We start from the raw sequence: 16,962 nt of genomic DNA, 5'->3' as shown, positions 1-16,962 counted from the left end.
CAAGAGGCTACCGATCAATGTTTTTCTCCCTCCCTTCTCTCTCTGGAATCAATTTTAAAGAAAGAAAAAATGAAAAGAAAAAGGAAATAATTTACTGTGTAGTTTATTTTATAATTCGTGTAAAAATTATTTGAATACCTGCTATATGCCATGCATTGTTGTAGGCTTTGGAGATTTAATGAAATAAAATAGAAGAAAATAAAACTCTGCCTGCAAGGAACTTACATTCTGGGGAAAGGGTGAGATAAACAGTAAACAAGGTAAATAATTTAAGTACATAGCATATTAGATAGTATAGTGAAGGAAGAATTTAGTGATAAGTGATGTAGATCAGTTGAGGAAGTAATAGGTACAAAGATAGGAGTATGACTGATACAGTCAAGAAACATCAAGGGAGTCAGTGCAGTTAGAGCAAAATAAGCAAATGAGGAGACAGGTATAGGAGAGGGTCAGATCCTAAAAGCCTTGTGTTATAAAGACTTTGTTTTTTAACCTTGAGTGAGGTAGGAAGCAAATGTGCATACAAATCTGAGGAGAGAAGTAACATGATGTCACTTGTATTTTAATAGTATCACTCTGGCTCTTCTATTAAAAATAGATTGAGAGCAAGGTAAGTAGAGTTAGTTGTTATGACCTTTGAAGTATTCCAAGCAAGCAGTGGTGCTTTGAACCAGGGGTGGCCATGAAAGGAACAAGACATGACTGTACATTTTTAGAGTAAAGTTAACATAATATGCTAATGGATAAGATGAGGAGTGCTTGAGAAAAAGAGACGTCAAAGATAACAACAGCAAGGTTTTGCCCTGAACCACTAGAGGGGTGAAGTTGCCATTTGCTAAGATGTGAAAGGCTAGAGGTAGATGAAGTATGGAAGATGTGAAAGGCTACAGGTAGAGCAGGTATATGTGGAATATCAGGAGCTCAGTTTGGGACCTGTTAAGTTTGAGATATCTATTAGAAATCCATCTGGAGATAGAGCTTTGGAGTTGAAGGGAGAGGACCAAGCTAGAGTTACGACTGAGAGCTGATGGACTATAAACAGCATGTTAAACCATGAGATAGGAAGAAATCACCATGAAAGTGTGTTGTGTGTAGATTTCTAAATAAGAGATTCTAGAAATTGAGCTTTTCATCCTCTACATTATAAACATGAGGGAAATGAAAGAACCAGCAACTGAGACTGAGGAGATACAGATAGAAAGATTGTCAACTGGCTGATGGGAGGAAAGTCACAGAAAGAATAACCGACTTTGTGAAATGCTACTGGTAAGTCAAGTAAGATGAGGACTCAGACTTGAACACTGGAGCAAATGAAAACCTTTGGTGACCTAAATTGGAACACTTTCTCTTTCTTTTCTTTTTCTTTTTTTTTTTTTTTTAATTTAATTTATTTTCAGAGAGAGGGGAAGAGAGGGAGAAAGAGAGGGAGAGAAACATCAATCAGTTGCCTCACATGCCCCCAACCAGGGACCTGGCCACAGTCCAGGCATGTGCCCTGACTAGGAATTGAACAGGCTTCCTTTTGGTTCAGAGGCAGGCGCTGAATCCACTCAGCCTCACCAGCCAGGGTGGAATACTTCATGGAGTGCTGGAAGGTAAAAACCGGACTCCAGGAGGATAGGATGAGAGGGACAGCAAATGTAAACAAATGTTTCAAGTTTAGCAGCAAGAGGAAGGAGAGAAATGGGGCAGTAGTTGGGTAGGGAAATGGAGTCCAGAAGGGGTGGTGGTGGTGGTGGTGGTATGTGTGTTTTCAGTGGGAGAAATAAGAGTATTTCCCAGAAGATGAGGGAAATGGGTAATGCAGGAAAGTAGAGAATCAGTATTCCTGAGTATGAATAAGGGGATGACATCTAGAGCAGGAAAGTAGGAAGACATCTGAAGGCAGTATAAATTCTATAATTAAAAGTGGTTATAGGGAATTCACAAGTATATTAAAATAACTTATGCATCTGTGGCGTTAAGGAAAGTCTTCCCAGAAGTGATCACCTCTGAACTGTGTCTTGAGGGATAAGTAAGAATTAGCCAGATACTTACTCTCAAAGAGCAAGGCATAAGTACGGTAAGTGAATGAAGCCAGTAACAAATAGCCATATATTATATAATTTTATAGATGTGGAATATCCAAAATAATCAAATCTATAAAGGTGATATTAACTTGTGGTTCAATAGGACTTAGGAAGTGGGGTGAGGGGTTGGGGAATGACTGCTAATGGATACCCGATTTCTTTTGGAGGTGATGAAAATATTCTAAAATAACAGTGATGATTGGACAACTCTGTGACTACAGTAAAAATTATTGAATTATGCACCTTGACTGGGTAAAGTGTATAATATGTGAATTATATCTCAATAAAGCTGTTTTTAAAAAGCAGAGGAAGTAATAGGAATTCATGTAGCACTTATGAGTGCTTGCTACATGCAAAGCTTTAAGCGAGGTTATAGAGATATTGTTATTAATGAATTAAAATTAATTGATAAAGCTTCTCTTCCCCTTCGCACTTAAAATCTAGCATGCAGTAGCATAGAGGCATGAGAAGATATATCTAGTTGGGGTAACACGCCATTCCTTAAGTCCTGTTATTCAAAATTTACTTTCTTGAGTTAACATTTTAATTTAAATTATGATTCTTTATATGCTATTTAATATCAGCATACAAAAAAGCACACGTCATGTATTTGTGAATAATAGATTATAAATGAAGAAAATTATAAGTTATTTATTTTTTTCTTTTTAAGCCTAATGGTGGCATTCCACATGATAATCTTGTTCTAATCAGAATGAAACCCGATGAAAATGGAAGATTTGGATTCAATGTAAAGGTAATCTAAAATTTATATGGTACTCAGTTTCTAAATTAAGGTGTGTCTATTTTGCTAATGTTCAACTAATATTTGATTTGCTCTGTTTTTAAGGGAGGATATGATCAGAAGATGCCTGTGATTGTGTCCCGAGTAGCACCAGGAACACCTGTGAGTTATCTAAATCTTGCAAGTAAATCCTATTTCCAAGAATATGTAGTTATTTTATTTTTATTAGTTTAATAAATAAGGGAAATAAGTAAATCATTTCTTTTAATATGTCTTAGTATTTAATGCTGTTGTCTGAATATCTTAAATTGCTAGGAAGTTAGTTTTTATTCTCTGTCTATAAGAGTTTTTAAAATCCATCTCTGTTTTTACAGAGAAGCTAGTTAAGACTTTCAACGCTTCTAAAATGTTAATAGATTCTAATAGCATAACCCTTTAAACAGCAAAATGTAGACAGATAAATTCTTATTCGTTTTGCTATTTTGTTTGCTTGTTTTTTCATTTAGAATTTTTTACATTCTGTTTGCCTTCTCATGTTTAAAAATTTTACTTCAAACAGAAAGAGTACCAGTAATTGTTTTTTCCCTATAAGGACAATTTTTAGCTTTCTGTTATGAACATTCTAAACAGAAATACAGAAAACATTTTAGGTACCCATCATTCAGCTTCAGCACTCATGAACTTTATGCTCATCATAAGGACAACTCTTAATTAATTATGGGTGCCTTATCTTAGTATATATTGCTTTCACATTTCCATTTATGTTGTTGCTACTTTACCTAAATGGTCTTCAAGGACTTTTCAGTCAGCACACTTTATCATTCAACTATCTTCCTGCCCCTAGGAAAAGTATATAAATCAGGGACCTACGAAAAAAAGGCCAGATGTCCCTTTTTTGGTGCTTTCAGCAACCTTAAAGTTGGTTTAAAGAGCACAGTCAGGATTAATTAAGGATCTCATAATATATGATTTCAGTTTTTAAAGACTTTGTTGGTTGCAAATAACAGGGTACTTGTGGAATATCCCTGGTTTAAATATAAATACAAGTTCTCCTTAAAAAAGCATCATACTTCAGTTTGTAGCAAAAGTGTTTTATGTGCAGTTTTCATTTTGTCATATATTGAAAGGTACACATTCAAGGATTGCAATTAATAAAATTGATAGTTTTTACTGGTCCATTAAGAACAAAAACAATTATCATAGAGCTATGTATGAATATCTCACAAAAACCCAAGAACATAAATACTGTCAGACCTCTAGAAAGAACTCATCACCCACTCTGTCATATCTCTTTTTATATGAATGTTCCTTTTTTCTCTTTCAATGCAAACCCTTTTGTACACTGAATCAGCCTCATCTCTCAAGCCACTCCAAATACATTAGTTTGAATAAAAACAGTGTAATTAGTGGCAGCTTCAGGTCAAATCCTGTAACATCACCACCACCAGACACACTCTACCTTCATATATAATTATGACTCCTAAATCTCTGCTAAATAAAAATTGTATATCTACTACTATTTTGTTCCTCAGTCCATGTGGTAGGATATGACTGCTAGTAACTTCCACATTTACATATTATTAACTCAGCAACCCAGAGTGATTAAGCCTTGTACAAATTACAGATTCCTGGGAAGTAAACCAATCATAGGTCCAGTTTGAATCAGATGTTCTCTTTTAAACAAATCTGTGGTCAGAGGGGACAGAACAGGGACATAATGTGTAAAATGACTCTTGAATCTACTATGCATGTGAAGGATGGGGACAAAGATGGGGGTAGTAATCCAAAATTATTATTTAATGAGAAATATGTATGTGTTTGGGACTGCAGAGGACGAGATGAAAGATTGCTAAATTGCCATCAAGTAGAAAGTTAATGTCTAAAATAGAAAACTAAAGAAAAAATGGGGATGCTATGTAGAGATGCTAAGGTAAAGATATAGCTAAAATGCTGAAAGAAGTTGACTCTAGAGAGGAGGACATGGTAGGGAAGAACACAAGAAATGGTTTCTGGTCTTAATTTTACAGACCTAGTCAACTCTTCAAACTTTGCTAAAAATAAAAATTTAAACTAAAGCTTATTAAAATCAAATATATTACTTTTGACCTGACAGTTCCACTTTTAGGAAAGATAATCTAATGAAACAGTTGGACTAGAGAACAAAAGATACACAAGGATGTTCACTGTAGTGTTGTTTATAACAGCTAAAAATTGGGGAAGTCAAATGTACATCATTCAAGCTGGTGAAATAAATTATGTGTTGCTTTGCAGCTATTGAAATAAATGATATAGCTCTATACTAGAATGGAAATATGTTCGTAAGAAGATATTATAGAAAAATGAGTATTATAATTCCACATGTATGTTTAATCCAGTTTTTTGAAATGTGACTTATGTGCATTTAAAAAGTCTAGAAATATGCTTAAGATGTTAATAGTGTTTCATCAGGTTAGTGGGATTACTGGTATTTAGCACCTTTTTCTCTATCCCTTTTTTAATTGTCTGGATCATGACAATGAGCATGTATTGCTCTTACAATTAGAAAATATAATAAACCTTTTTTTGTTAAGCCACTTGTAATAGTCGGTGAATGACACAAAAGAAATATTGATTTTTCTGAGCAGTGAATATGGATAGTTTCCAATTAAGTAAAGGATGTTCAGGGAACATTCTATAGACAGGTTCACTTCCAGACAGAATTCTGTAGCTCTGAATTTTCTTTTTAGGCTATACATATTATTGCTATTTTTTCCCTTCTGTCACATTGAACTACGTTTCATATATATAGGCTGAATTTAGAACAAATTAAAACAATAGAAATTTATCGATATTCTTTTATTTTACTAATTTAGAGACCATCACGGTTTTCCACTTGGAAACCTCATTTTAAGTGATTGGGGGAAGAAGACAGGCTGTTAAATATTTTAATGTCTTTTTATATTGGACTCCTTCTGAAATGGATAAAATTATTTCCAATTAAAGTCATATTTTTGTTCCTATGTGATCATCTTTCAGCCAGTAGCTGCTGCTTCAACAAAATGTATGTTAATATACAGTTCATCTGACTTTTTCAGGTCAAAATGATATGCTAATAAAATATTGTAAACATACCTGAAAAAAGCAGATTAAGCATGAGAGAGTTTCCTCCAGTGATAATGGGTTTAAAAAAAAACTCTGCAAGTTAGTTAATACTGCCCTTTTAGCTTCAATCTTCTGGAAGTATCAGTGGATATATGCAAGATACAGTTAGAGATTCATTACTATCTTCTCCCTAACACATAGGCCACCTCCTTTTTTCAATAACTATACTGTCCACAAAGTAAGGCGAGAGGATAACTTTTGTTGCTGTAACCCATTATGTTTCTCCCAATAATATTAATAACTCCCAATTCACCACTCTTTGGGTATATTGAAGACATTTACAAAAACTTGGACCTAACTGGTACATAAAAGCATCACACTGCTAATGCACAGGAGTATATGAATGTCATCTGCTTCCATACAAGCAGTAGAGAAAGAGGCAACTACAAAATGTTCATAGCCTTAAGTTTGAATTCTCCAGATTTTATATCATTTTTATCTTCACACCTCTTTGAAATAATTAGGGCAGATATCTGCTCCATTTTCAGAGTCCTGGGTGTCTAAGATCACACATTTTTTAAGCAATAGAGGAAGAACATGGCTCCTAGACCAATGCCGTTTTCACTAATAAGAATATCATGTTGTATTTTATTGACTTCGTGTTTCTAGTGAATTTGAGTAGTCATGCTTTCATTTCTTCAAACTTTTGCCACAGGGAGTTTCTATTTGTGTGAGATCCAATCCCATCGTTTTCTTTTCTATCTGACCTATCATCCTTCAAACTTAACTCCAACATATGCTGTCCATATTTCTGTTTATCTCTTTTACATTAATTACTTGTTTTCCCAATAAAATGCAGTCAGTCCTCACTTTACACAGTAGTACAGGACTATAAAAATGACCATTTAAGCTGAAACTGTGTGAAGTGACTGATAATCAATGGGGAAAATTGTGGTTGATCCTATGACCTTTAAATTTTTTATCAAAACATTAAAATCTTACTTTCTTTTATAAATCTATAGGGAAATTTAAAAAATAGTAAAACTAATACTGATTTAGTGTCCTATAAGTCTAAACATTAGAAATGTGGAGAATTTAAGTATTTTATTTCTTTGTGAAAATCACAAGTAGTTTGAACAGGGCTTGTGTCCTTCTGGTTATATAACTTAAAATACAGAGTGAACATTCTTTCTTGCCTTGGCAAATTGTTGTAATCCTTTCTCAGTTTGAATTTATTTCCTGTGTTTTGCCCTCTACATTTTTAATGTAAAATATCTCCAAGAGTTTCTTTGATGAGAAGTTTTATGCCAGCATCACATCCTCACAGACATCTTCATCATTTTTATTGCAGCCACTTTAATCATTTATGTTGATAAGTTCACCTGCACTAAATCCCTTTATCTATATATACAGTCTCTTACACAGTAGGAGTGTATATTTTCATCATCAGCTGTTTCTTCTGTGACTCCATTTACAGCAGTATCACTTTTTGTTCCTTTGCTGCACTTGTAACTTTTTTGGCCAAGTTCCTCTTTAGATTATCCATTTTTATGTGGGTTTATTATTGGGAGACAAGGAGCAACAGAGGTACACACTTTGCTGCCTCTGCATGAACTGAATAACAGATAAATACACAGTGACAAATTACCTACAGATATTAAAAGAAGTGATGTGTTTGATCACTGATCATGATGTATGTCTATTATTTATATAGTGATTTTTGAACTGTTAAGCTAGCAGCAGAGATTGTATTTTATGCAATTATTCACAATAGTAGTAACTGAAATTTGTACCATGTTGTTGAGAGATGGGGGTGTTGACTAAACTGTGGTAATTGAAATATGTGCATATCTGGACAGTGCAAAGGGAAGGCTGGCTGTATCTAGTCGCCTCAAGGTAACTAGTCTTATCTGTATCGTATCGGCAGCTCTCCGTCTCGAGAGACGATGGTGTAGCTTCTTAAGAGTCTATCTGCACCGCCGAGAATGGCTGTGCAGTCCGACTCGGGAGTGACACGGTATCTGTCTCCTCCCGTGTTGAATCGACATCTTGCGATGACGCTGGAGTGTCCTCTCCAGTGAAGCTGAAGCTACAGAGCCTGGGCGGGGTGATATGGAGGGTCTGCTGTTGCCCATGCAGCAGACCCCCCCCTCTCTTCGCAGCTGAAGGGTCCAAGGGAAAGACGGAGTCAATACAGCTTGGCTTCAGGTGCGCCGCAGGAGTTGCCGGTGTTGACTACAGCGTCAAACCACCTTAGGGACTCCGGCTCCGGATTTTCTGTCGGGGTTTACTCCCTTAGCCTTTCCCCTGAAGAGGTATGCCGCAAGGCAGCGGAGGTTTTTTGGAGTCAGAGTTTTCCTTCTCTGATGTGCCCTGACTGGAAGATCGAACCAGCGACACTTAGCTCTCAGGCCGACGCTCAATCCACTGAGCCAAACCAGCCAGGGAGTCTTATCTGTATGGCTATGCATATAACAGTATCTTCATGGGAAAGCTAGATTTCTATTCTTTTTTTTAAGTGGATGAGTAAATGAATAGATACTTTATGTAGTTTTAGTTTTCCTGCTAAAGAGTCTATAAAAATAATTTTTGTGCTTTACTTTTAGAAAGCCATGTACAAATCTGAAACCTTATTTGCATTACATTACAGGCTGACCTCTGTGTCCCTCGATTGAATGAAGGGGACCAAGTTTTACTGATCAATGGTCAGGACATTGCAGAATATACCCATGATCAGGTTGTCCTGTTTATTAAAGCTAGCTGTGAGAGACATTCTGGGGATCTTGTACTTCTTGTTCGACCTAATGGTAAGTACTCAATGTAGCACTAATGGTAAGTACTCAATGTAGCACTGAATATTTTTCATATTATTAGTATTTACTACAGGACATAGCAGTCAGAGTAAGCTTTTAAAAATGAAAGTCATGTCAGTTTCCTGTTCAAATCACAGTAGCTTCCATTCATGTTTGGAGTAAAATCTAAATTCTTGGCCTTGCCTGCCACTCAGCTTTGCTCACTCTATTTTGTGCTGACTTTCATGCTGTTCCTCCTACCTAAAACACTTCTGTATGACTTACACCCTAACTCCCTTCAGGTCTTTGCTCAAATGTCATCCTCAGAAAGTCCTTCTCTCCTGGCTACCATAGCTAAAATGGCCTTCTTCCCCCACTTGCTCTAATAGTAGTAGTAGGTAATCAATAAATTATTGTTGAATGAACAAGTAAATTTTGAACTTTGTTCCACTTTTAGAAAACTCTGTAACAAGCTGTAGTTAAAGCATCTAATAAAAAACACATCCTTTCTATGTTTTCAGTAGAGAATGCCTAGTAGCCTAATTGTGTCATCTCCTGCTTTGGACAGCTGACTTGTTAATTCAGTCAGAGTCCCAGGCTTGTAGAAATCCTAATGCTGTATGCTCTGGCTCCTTTGCTGAATACTTGAGTTCCTCTATAACAATCTCAAGAACATCCTGCCTGTGTGGAGCACTCAGTGGCCCCTGAAGCAGTCATTCCTTCTTTGGATAGTTAAAACTATTAGTTGAACTAAATATCCAACTTCTTTCAGTCCTATTGTTCCTAAGGCTATGTCCCTCTTTCTTCAGTTTTTTTGACAAGAGCTGATTTTACCAGAAACCCTCCCCCTTTCCTGCAATTCATTAATCCCAGATCCTCAGCCTCACTAGTCATATGGCATTGTTTCAAGTTCCCACAACACTGTGAGTCTCCTCTAAGAAAAAATTCTTATGTGCCTGTATCTCAGCATTAGACATTTTCATCTAGTTTTGTTCTGAAGAATTTGCTACTAATCATAGTTTTAGGCACAAGAGTAATTATTGGTTAATGCCATGTTTCCGGTTGTTGAATATATACCGTAGAGAAGTAAAATGTAATTACAAATCCTGTCTATTCTCACACCACACCCACACCCCTGTAAAATTTGCAAGGAAAAAATTGCGAAACTCATTTTGCCTGTCTGGTACAAATAGGCATTTTCAGCTCATTTTCTCTACTTTGTGTTTTCTGTTTTCATGATCTGGAATTTGCTTTCTAGGAAGATTAATTGGACTCCAAGAGAACGTCTATTTTGAATTTTCAAAGAACTTATTCATTTAGATCTGATATTTAGGTGATTTATTATTAGCATTTTCTGTCACATAAAGCAACTTAAATTTTATACTAAGAATAATATTCTCTTTATTTTGTTTTCTCTTGATAATAGATACTAGAGAACTTAATAATAATTTTTAAACACTTTCAGTGTTCCTGGAATCTTGTATATTTTCATTTCATTTAATGTTTTTATTTAACAGCCGTCCAATGAGGCTGATGACTTATCCCCATTTTATAGTTGAAGACATTTTGGCACCAGACATTCAGTTTTCTGCTCACAAATTCATGACTAGTACAGACCCAGAATATGAACAGAAGCCCCTATCATGGAACAGTCTTCACTTTTTTGCAATTCCAAATCACTTCATTTATATTTTAAATTAGGAGAAGACCCACTTGCATCTTACTTCTTGACAAATTATCTTTCTAATATTATTTTATTTTCAAAATCTGGGCAGGAACTGTATTCGCTTTCATTGTGGTTTATCATGTCCATTTTTACTTAAAATAATATACAGCAGGTCCTTGAACAATGTTTCGTTCAACATCATTTTAATATAACATTGATGAGAAAAAAGAAAATAATACCCAGCTGGTGCCACTGTCTGTGTGGAGTTTGCATATTATCCCGTGTCTGCAAGGGTTTTCTCTGGGGACTCCAGGTTGTGCACATGAGGTGAATTGACATATATATGTTGTCCCGGTGTGAGTGAGTGTGAATGTGTGTGTGCCTGGCCCTGTGATGGAAGAATGCCCTGTTGTCCAGGGTGGGTTGGCACCCTTAGCTGCCAGGGAAGTATCTGGCCATCTGAGACCCTGAACTGAAATAAGCAGGTTGGAAAATAATTATCTTACTTGGTTTTATTAATTTTTATTAAATGTGTGTATAGCTCATATTTATGTCAGTGTTTAATATTAGAAGCTTTTTGGATCTTTATTGAGAAGTTTGGTGATGTTTTTTTGACCAGAAATATGCTGTAGGAACTTAACTCTTGTTTTTATCAATTAGGTTTCATTGTACGTCATTTTGTTAAAAATAAGTTTCCAAGAACCTATCAGTAATATCAAGTGAGGGCTTACTGTATAATCAAAAAACAAAGAGCTTATTTTTTCTGGTCCTTTCCCCTTTAAATCTTATTTATTCATGGACAAAATGCATTTATACCTTTTCACCTTTTTGTTCTTCATTTCAGAAATTTGTTTTTCCCAAAAGTGCATACATATCTAAGCAGGAACCAAAACTCTTAGGGGCATAATAGACCCCTAGCTGGCCCCATCCTTTGGAGGACTGTATTCTGGTTCTCCACCTTTGCCCTCTACCACCACCATGAGGGTAAAGATTTTGTAGGAGTGAGGGAACATGCCAGGCCATCACTTATGACCTCCCCATCCTTCATAGACCACTTTTTTCAACCCTCAATTCTTTGTCCCAAATAGCTCTGAGCCCACTTCCTGGCCCTGTGTAACCATTTTCCCCAAATCCATTCTCCCAAGGTGGCTCACATAATGTATGTACCCCTAGGCCAGCCGGAGTGACTAAAATGCAGCAATCGCAGAGGTGTGTAGAACAAGCTTACATATGGACTGGGATATTCGTGGGAATGTTTATATTTTCCCATGTTAAATAATGAAACTGAGGGTAAGAAAGAAGTAGGATGGTTTACAGGCCAGGATCTAGGGTCAGGCTTTCCTCACACTACCATGGATAATGAGTTCTGGCCTAGTGTCTCATTTGAAATCTGGACTCCCAGGTTGTTTTGTAGATGTTAAGGAGAGAGGATAAAACATTTTGTTTAGAACTCTGTTCATTTTATTTGTAACCATTCATATCTAGACATATAATATATAGGCCTCTATTTGTACTCTTGCCCTAGGTCCCACAAATTAGGTCAAGTCTGTTCAGAGCTGCATTTGGCAGTTCCTCTTTTTTCTTAATGTTTCTTCAAGTCATAGGCATTTTCAGCAAAATGGCCAAGAACCCTTATTTTCCCCAAAGGTACAGTAAATTTCTTCAACTCCACAGTCACTCTTCATCCCCACACCATGGCCTGATGAATTATGAATAAATAAAGTATTTCCTGACACATAATTAAAGAATAAATCTGCTAAATTCCTTTTACCAATTCATTAAGTTCTCTGTGTGGGTTGTTTTGTTTGTCTTAGCTGTCTATGATGTAGTGGAAGAAAAGCTAGAAAATGAGCCAGACTTCCAGTACATTCCTGAGAAAACCCCACTAGATAGCATCCACCAGGATGACCATTCCCTGCAGGAGTCAATGATCCAGCTAGCTGAGGGGCTTATCACTGGAACGGTCCTGACACAATTTGATGTAAGTAATACTGTATGATTTCTTAACTGCTTTACCTGTGAGTTACAATTTACAAACTAAAATGATATTCTGAGAAATATTTGAAATAAGAGTTCTAAAATACGAAGTTTTTAAACTTGCTCCCAAAATACTGGGTATGGTTACATAAATAGATGCCTATTTAAAAGAGAGTAATAGGAGATTTTAATACATATGTTACTAAACTAATATTTTTTCTGTAATTAAATAGCCATTTTTGTGAAATTTGGCAGATGAAGATAGGTGATTGCAGACTTAAAAATCCTGAGTTAAAGGAAAATAACTTCTGTACTTTGTCATATTTAATCCCGCTCTAATTTTTGTCAGTGTGGTTAGCCATCATTAATATTTGTTGCTTTGAAGAATGTGTTATAGATAACTGACTAAAATATTTGTGACTAAAAAACATTTAAGGTAGGTCAGTTTTTATTTTTTAAGTTCTTAGGTTTGTATACGCGGATATTATGTTCTAGACCCCCCTGCAAAGTATGAACCTTACATTTATTCTACACTCTTAAACCTACGTAACTGTAACAACATATATATATATATATACATATATAGTGTACCATAAAACCCTGCGATATAGCGAAAAATCTGCGATAAATAATTAAATAGAATATTTTTTAAAATCCCACGATACAGTGAGGCCGCGATAAGTGAACCACTATATAGGGAGGGACTACTGTACTATAAACATATACAAACTAAATGAAAGCTAAATGTTTTCTGCAGATTTTCTTCAAAACTTTAAGTACCTTTTTGCTGTAAGCAAAATTATTTTCACTTTTTTGCCATTCTTCAAAATATGTTATATATAAAATTCAGGTCAGAAATTGTACTACATTTAGATTTGGAAATTTGATTTAATATCCTGTCAGTCTAAGGTACATCATTGTATAGATGAAGTGTCCCAAGGAACAAAACCTATTTCATAGCATAGAAACAAGTCTGAAAAACAGAAGGAATCTTGATGGCTTGCTGGACTCACACCTATTTTTTCTTTTTAGCAACTATATCGAAAAAAACCTGGAATGACAATGTCTTGTGCCAAATTACCTCAGAACATTTCCAAAAATAGATACAGAGATATTTCACCTTGTAAGTACCTATGATCTCTGTATATTAACTTCAATCTTTTTAATATAACTTTATTAAAACATTCTTTCTCTGAAATTTTTTCAGATGATGCTACACGGGTTATCTTAAAGGGTAATGAAGACTACATTAATGCAAATTATATAAATGTAAGTTTATTTTTATTATGTCTTTATGGGTATAAGAGGGACACTATAAACTTTTGAGATTTATTTCTTTTTGTTAAAAGCCTAACCGTGAGAGAATATTGAAACTTTTAGATATTGAAAAATATTACAATATCCAAATATTGATATTAATGTTTTAAAATGGTGGCATATTAATCTATACATTGAACAATGAAATGGAATAGTCTAGTCCAGAAATAAGTTGAAATAAAGACTAATATTTTGGCCCTGGCTGGTGTGGCTCAGTGGATTGAGCACTGGCCTGCGAACTGAAAGGTTACTCATTCAATTCCCAGTAAGGGCACATGCCTGGGCTGTGGGCTAGTTCTTCAGTTAGGGGAGTATGAGAGGCAACCAATTGCTGTATCTCTCTCATGTTTCTCTCCCTCTCTTTCTCACTCCCTTCCCCTATCTCTAAAAGTAAATAAATAGAATTTGGTGGAAAAAAAAGACTAGAATTTTGTTTATGGTAGAGATAGCCTTTTAAATCATTGATGGTAAAACAGATTAGTGAATGAGTTAGATCTGTCTAGAATATATCATTATAAGGAAGGTACCCCCATACCCATAGGCAAATAAAAAGGATTATTACTTTTTTCCTTAACTTTGTATTACAGAAAATTCCAAACATACAAATATAGAGGAAAAAATAAAATGAACCTCTTTAAACACAGGACTCTACTTCAATAATTATTAACTTATGGCCAACTTTGTTTCACCTATACACCTACCATGCCCCCACACATCCAAATTATTTTGAAACAAATTCATACATCATATTATTTATCTCTACCTTCACACTCTTGAGGCCACCACATATTTTCAATATATCAAAATATAAATGTAAGAAATGGAATCATGAAAGCACTTGAAGGAAATACATGAGAATTGTTTAAAATCTCAGAAAGGGGACCTGACCAGTGTGGCTCAGTTGCTTGGGCATCATCCCGCAAAGCAAAAGGTTACCAGTTCGATTCCCGGTCAGGGCACATCACTGGGTTGCAGGTTCAGTCCCTGGTTGGGCACATATGAGAGGCAACTGATCAGTGTTTCTCACATCAGTGTTCCTCTCTTTCTCTTTCTTCCTCCCTTCCCTTCTCTGTAAAATAAATAAGGTATTTGAAAACAATATCTCAGAAAGAGGAGGATTTTTCTAAGCTTATGTACATGTCTAAGCTATAAAGAAAATATTGATGAATGTGGCAATGTAAAATATTTAACTTGGGGGATGCTTAAAAAGTACAATAAAATCAAATGACAAACTGAATTTTTTAAATACTACAAAGGGCTTATTTTTTCAACATATAAAGAGCTCTATAAATGAGTAAGAAAAATATACTGCAATGAAAATAATGAAGGCTATGTAAAGACAGTTCATAGGAAGGGTTTTGCAAATGGCATTTAAAAATTTTTTATGGCATTTTCAAATCTATACAAAAGTAGAACAGTGTGAAGACCGCCCCCCACCCCACCCCAAAAAAAATAAACGTGGTACTTAGGACTTTGGCCAAGCTGGAGGTGTAGGTAGACACTTTTTACCTCGTTCCACAACCATAAGAAGGATTACACCTATCTGAAAACAAAAAACAACCAGAACTACCAGAAAATTGAACTGCATGGAAATCCAACAAAGATATGAAGAAGTAATACTCATCCAGACTGGTAGGAGGGGCAGAGCCAGGGAGCCAGGATGGAGAGGACACGGTGTGGCAGTGGCAGCAAGGCAGTGGCTGCTGCCAGCTGGTGGAAAGAGCAGTCAAACATTATAAAAGCCAAGGGGGGACACCTGGGGACTGATCCCAGTCCCAAGCCAGACTCCACAGCTCACAGGCCCAGTACTGGGAAAATAAAGCCTTATGGCTTCTGGTTGTGAAGACAAGTGAGGGCGGCAGCAGTGGAAGAGATTGCCTGTCTCTCAGGAGAGTCTAGTTAGAGAGCCCGGATGGTCCTAGAACATATCCAAACCCACCAACCCTGGGAACTATCACCAAGACAACAGCTAGGGGGTGGCAGTCGCATACGGGAAACGGGCGAAGTGACTGGAAAAGGGGCAAGTGCTGAGCAAGCGGCATTGTTTCCTTTCTGATCCCTCCCCCACATACAGAGCCACCAGGTGGTGAAATTGGTTGCCCTGTACTGATGAATACCTAAGGTTCTGCCCCTTACAATGTAACAGGTGGGACAGTTCTACCTAATACACAGGGGTAAACATACGAGGCTGTTAAGTTGAGAAGACAGAGAAGTATGACCTAAAAGAGGGAGCAGATCAAGGTCAGTGGGAGAACTAAGTGAGGAGGAGATAGCAAACCTAACAAGACAGAGTTCAAAACACTGGTGATACTATGCTCAGAAAAATAACTGAGTATGGCAAACACAGAAGGGAAGAAGAGAAGGCTATGCTAAGTGAAACAGGAAAATCCACATGAAACAAAAGGTGAAGGGAAGGAAGCCAGGGTTCAAATCAACGATTTGGAATATAAGGAAGAAATAAACAGTCAACCACTACAGAATGAAGAAACAGGAATTGAAAAAAATACAAGGAGAGGCTTAGGAATCTCTGGGACAACTTTAAACGTAACAACATCCGAATCATAGGGCTATGAGAATGAAAAAAGGAAGATCAAGAAATTGAAAGCTTACTTGAAAAAATAATGAAGGAAAACTTCCCTAATTTGGTAAAAAGAAATTGCCATACAAGTCTAGGACACACAGAGTCCCAAACAAGCTAAGGGGACCACATCAAGACACATCATAATTAAAATGCCAATGGTTAAAGCAAAAGAGAGAATCTTAAAAGCAGCAAGAGAAAGGCAGAGATTTACCTTTAAAGGAGTTCCCATAAGACTATCAGGTGATTTCTCAAAAGAAACTTTGCAGGCAAGAAAGGACTGGCAAGAAGAATTCAAAATAATGAAAAGCAGGGACCTATCACCTAGATTCCTCTGTCCAGCAAAGCTATCATTTAGAATAGAAGGGCAGATAAAGTGCTTCCCAAACAAGGTAAAGCTAAAGGAGTTCATCATCACCAAGCCTTTATGATATGAAATGTTAAAGGGAAACATTTAAGAAAAAGAAGATCAAAGCTATGAATACTAAAATCACAACAAACTCACAACTATCAACAAACAAATGTAAGAAAACAAAAACAAACTAAAGTAGAAGAGAAACAGAACTATAGATATAGAGATCACATGGAGGGTTATCAGCTGGGAGGGGGAAGGGAAAGAATGAGGGAAATGGTGCAGGGATCAAGAAGCATAACTGGTAGGTACAAAATAGAGGGAATAAGTGCAGAGGCCAAAGAACTTATATGCATGACCCATGGACATGAACTAAGGTAGGGTGGGG

The 16,962-nt window shown here is 36.2% G+C and overlaps 1 protein-coding gene across 1 annotated transcript in view; it reads left to right on the top strand.

Moving 5' to 3' along the window:
• Window positions 1–16,962, top strand: part of PTPN4 (protein tyrosine phosphatase non-receptor type 4) — a 290,817-nt gene that overhangs the window by 253,034 nt on the left and 20,821 nt on the right. The window contains exons 17-22 of the mRNA XM_090279321.1: window positions 2,740–2,823; window positions 2,917–2,973; window positions 8,543–8,699; window positions 12,165–12,331; window positions 13,360–13,450; window positions 13,535–13,596. Coding sequence (XP_090135447.1) covers window positions 2,740–2,823; window positions 2,917–2,973; window positions 8,543–8,699; window positions 12,165–12,331; window positions 13,360–13,450; window positions 13,535–13,596 — 618 coding nt within the window. The remainder of the gene's footprint in view (window positions 1–2,739; window positions 2,824–2,916; window positions 2,974–8,542; window positions 8,700–12,164; window positions 12,332–13,359; window positions 13,451–13,534; window positions 13,597–16,962) is intronic.

Source organism: Furipterus horrens, unplaced genomic scaffold (assembly GCF_987537825.1).
Source record: "Furipterus horrens unplaced genomic scaffold, mFurHor1.1.pri manual_scaffold_1, whole genome shotgun sequence".
Lineage (NCBI taxonomy): Eukaryota > Metazoa > Chordata > Mammalia > Chiroptera > Furipteridae > Furipterus > Furipterus horrens.
This window is presented reverse-complemented; position numbering and strand designations above follow the sequence as displayed.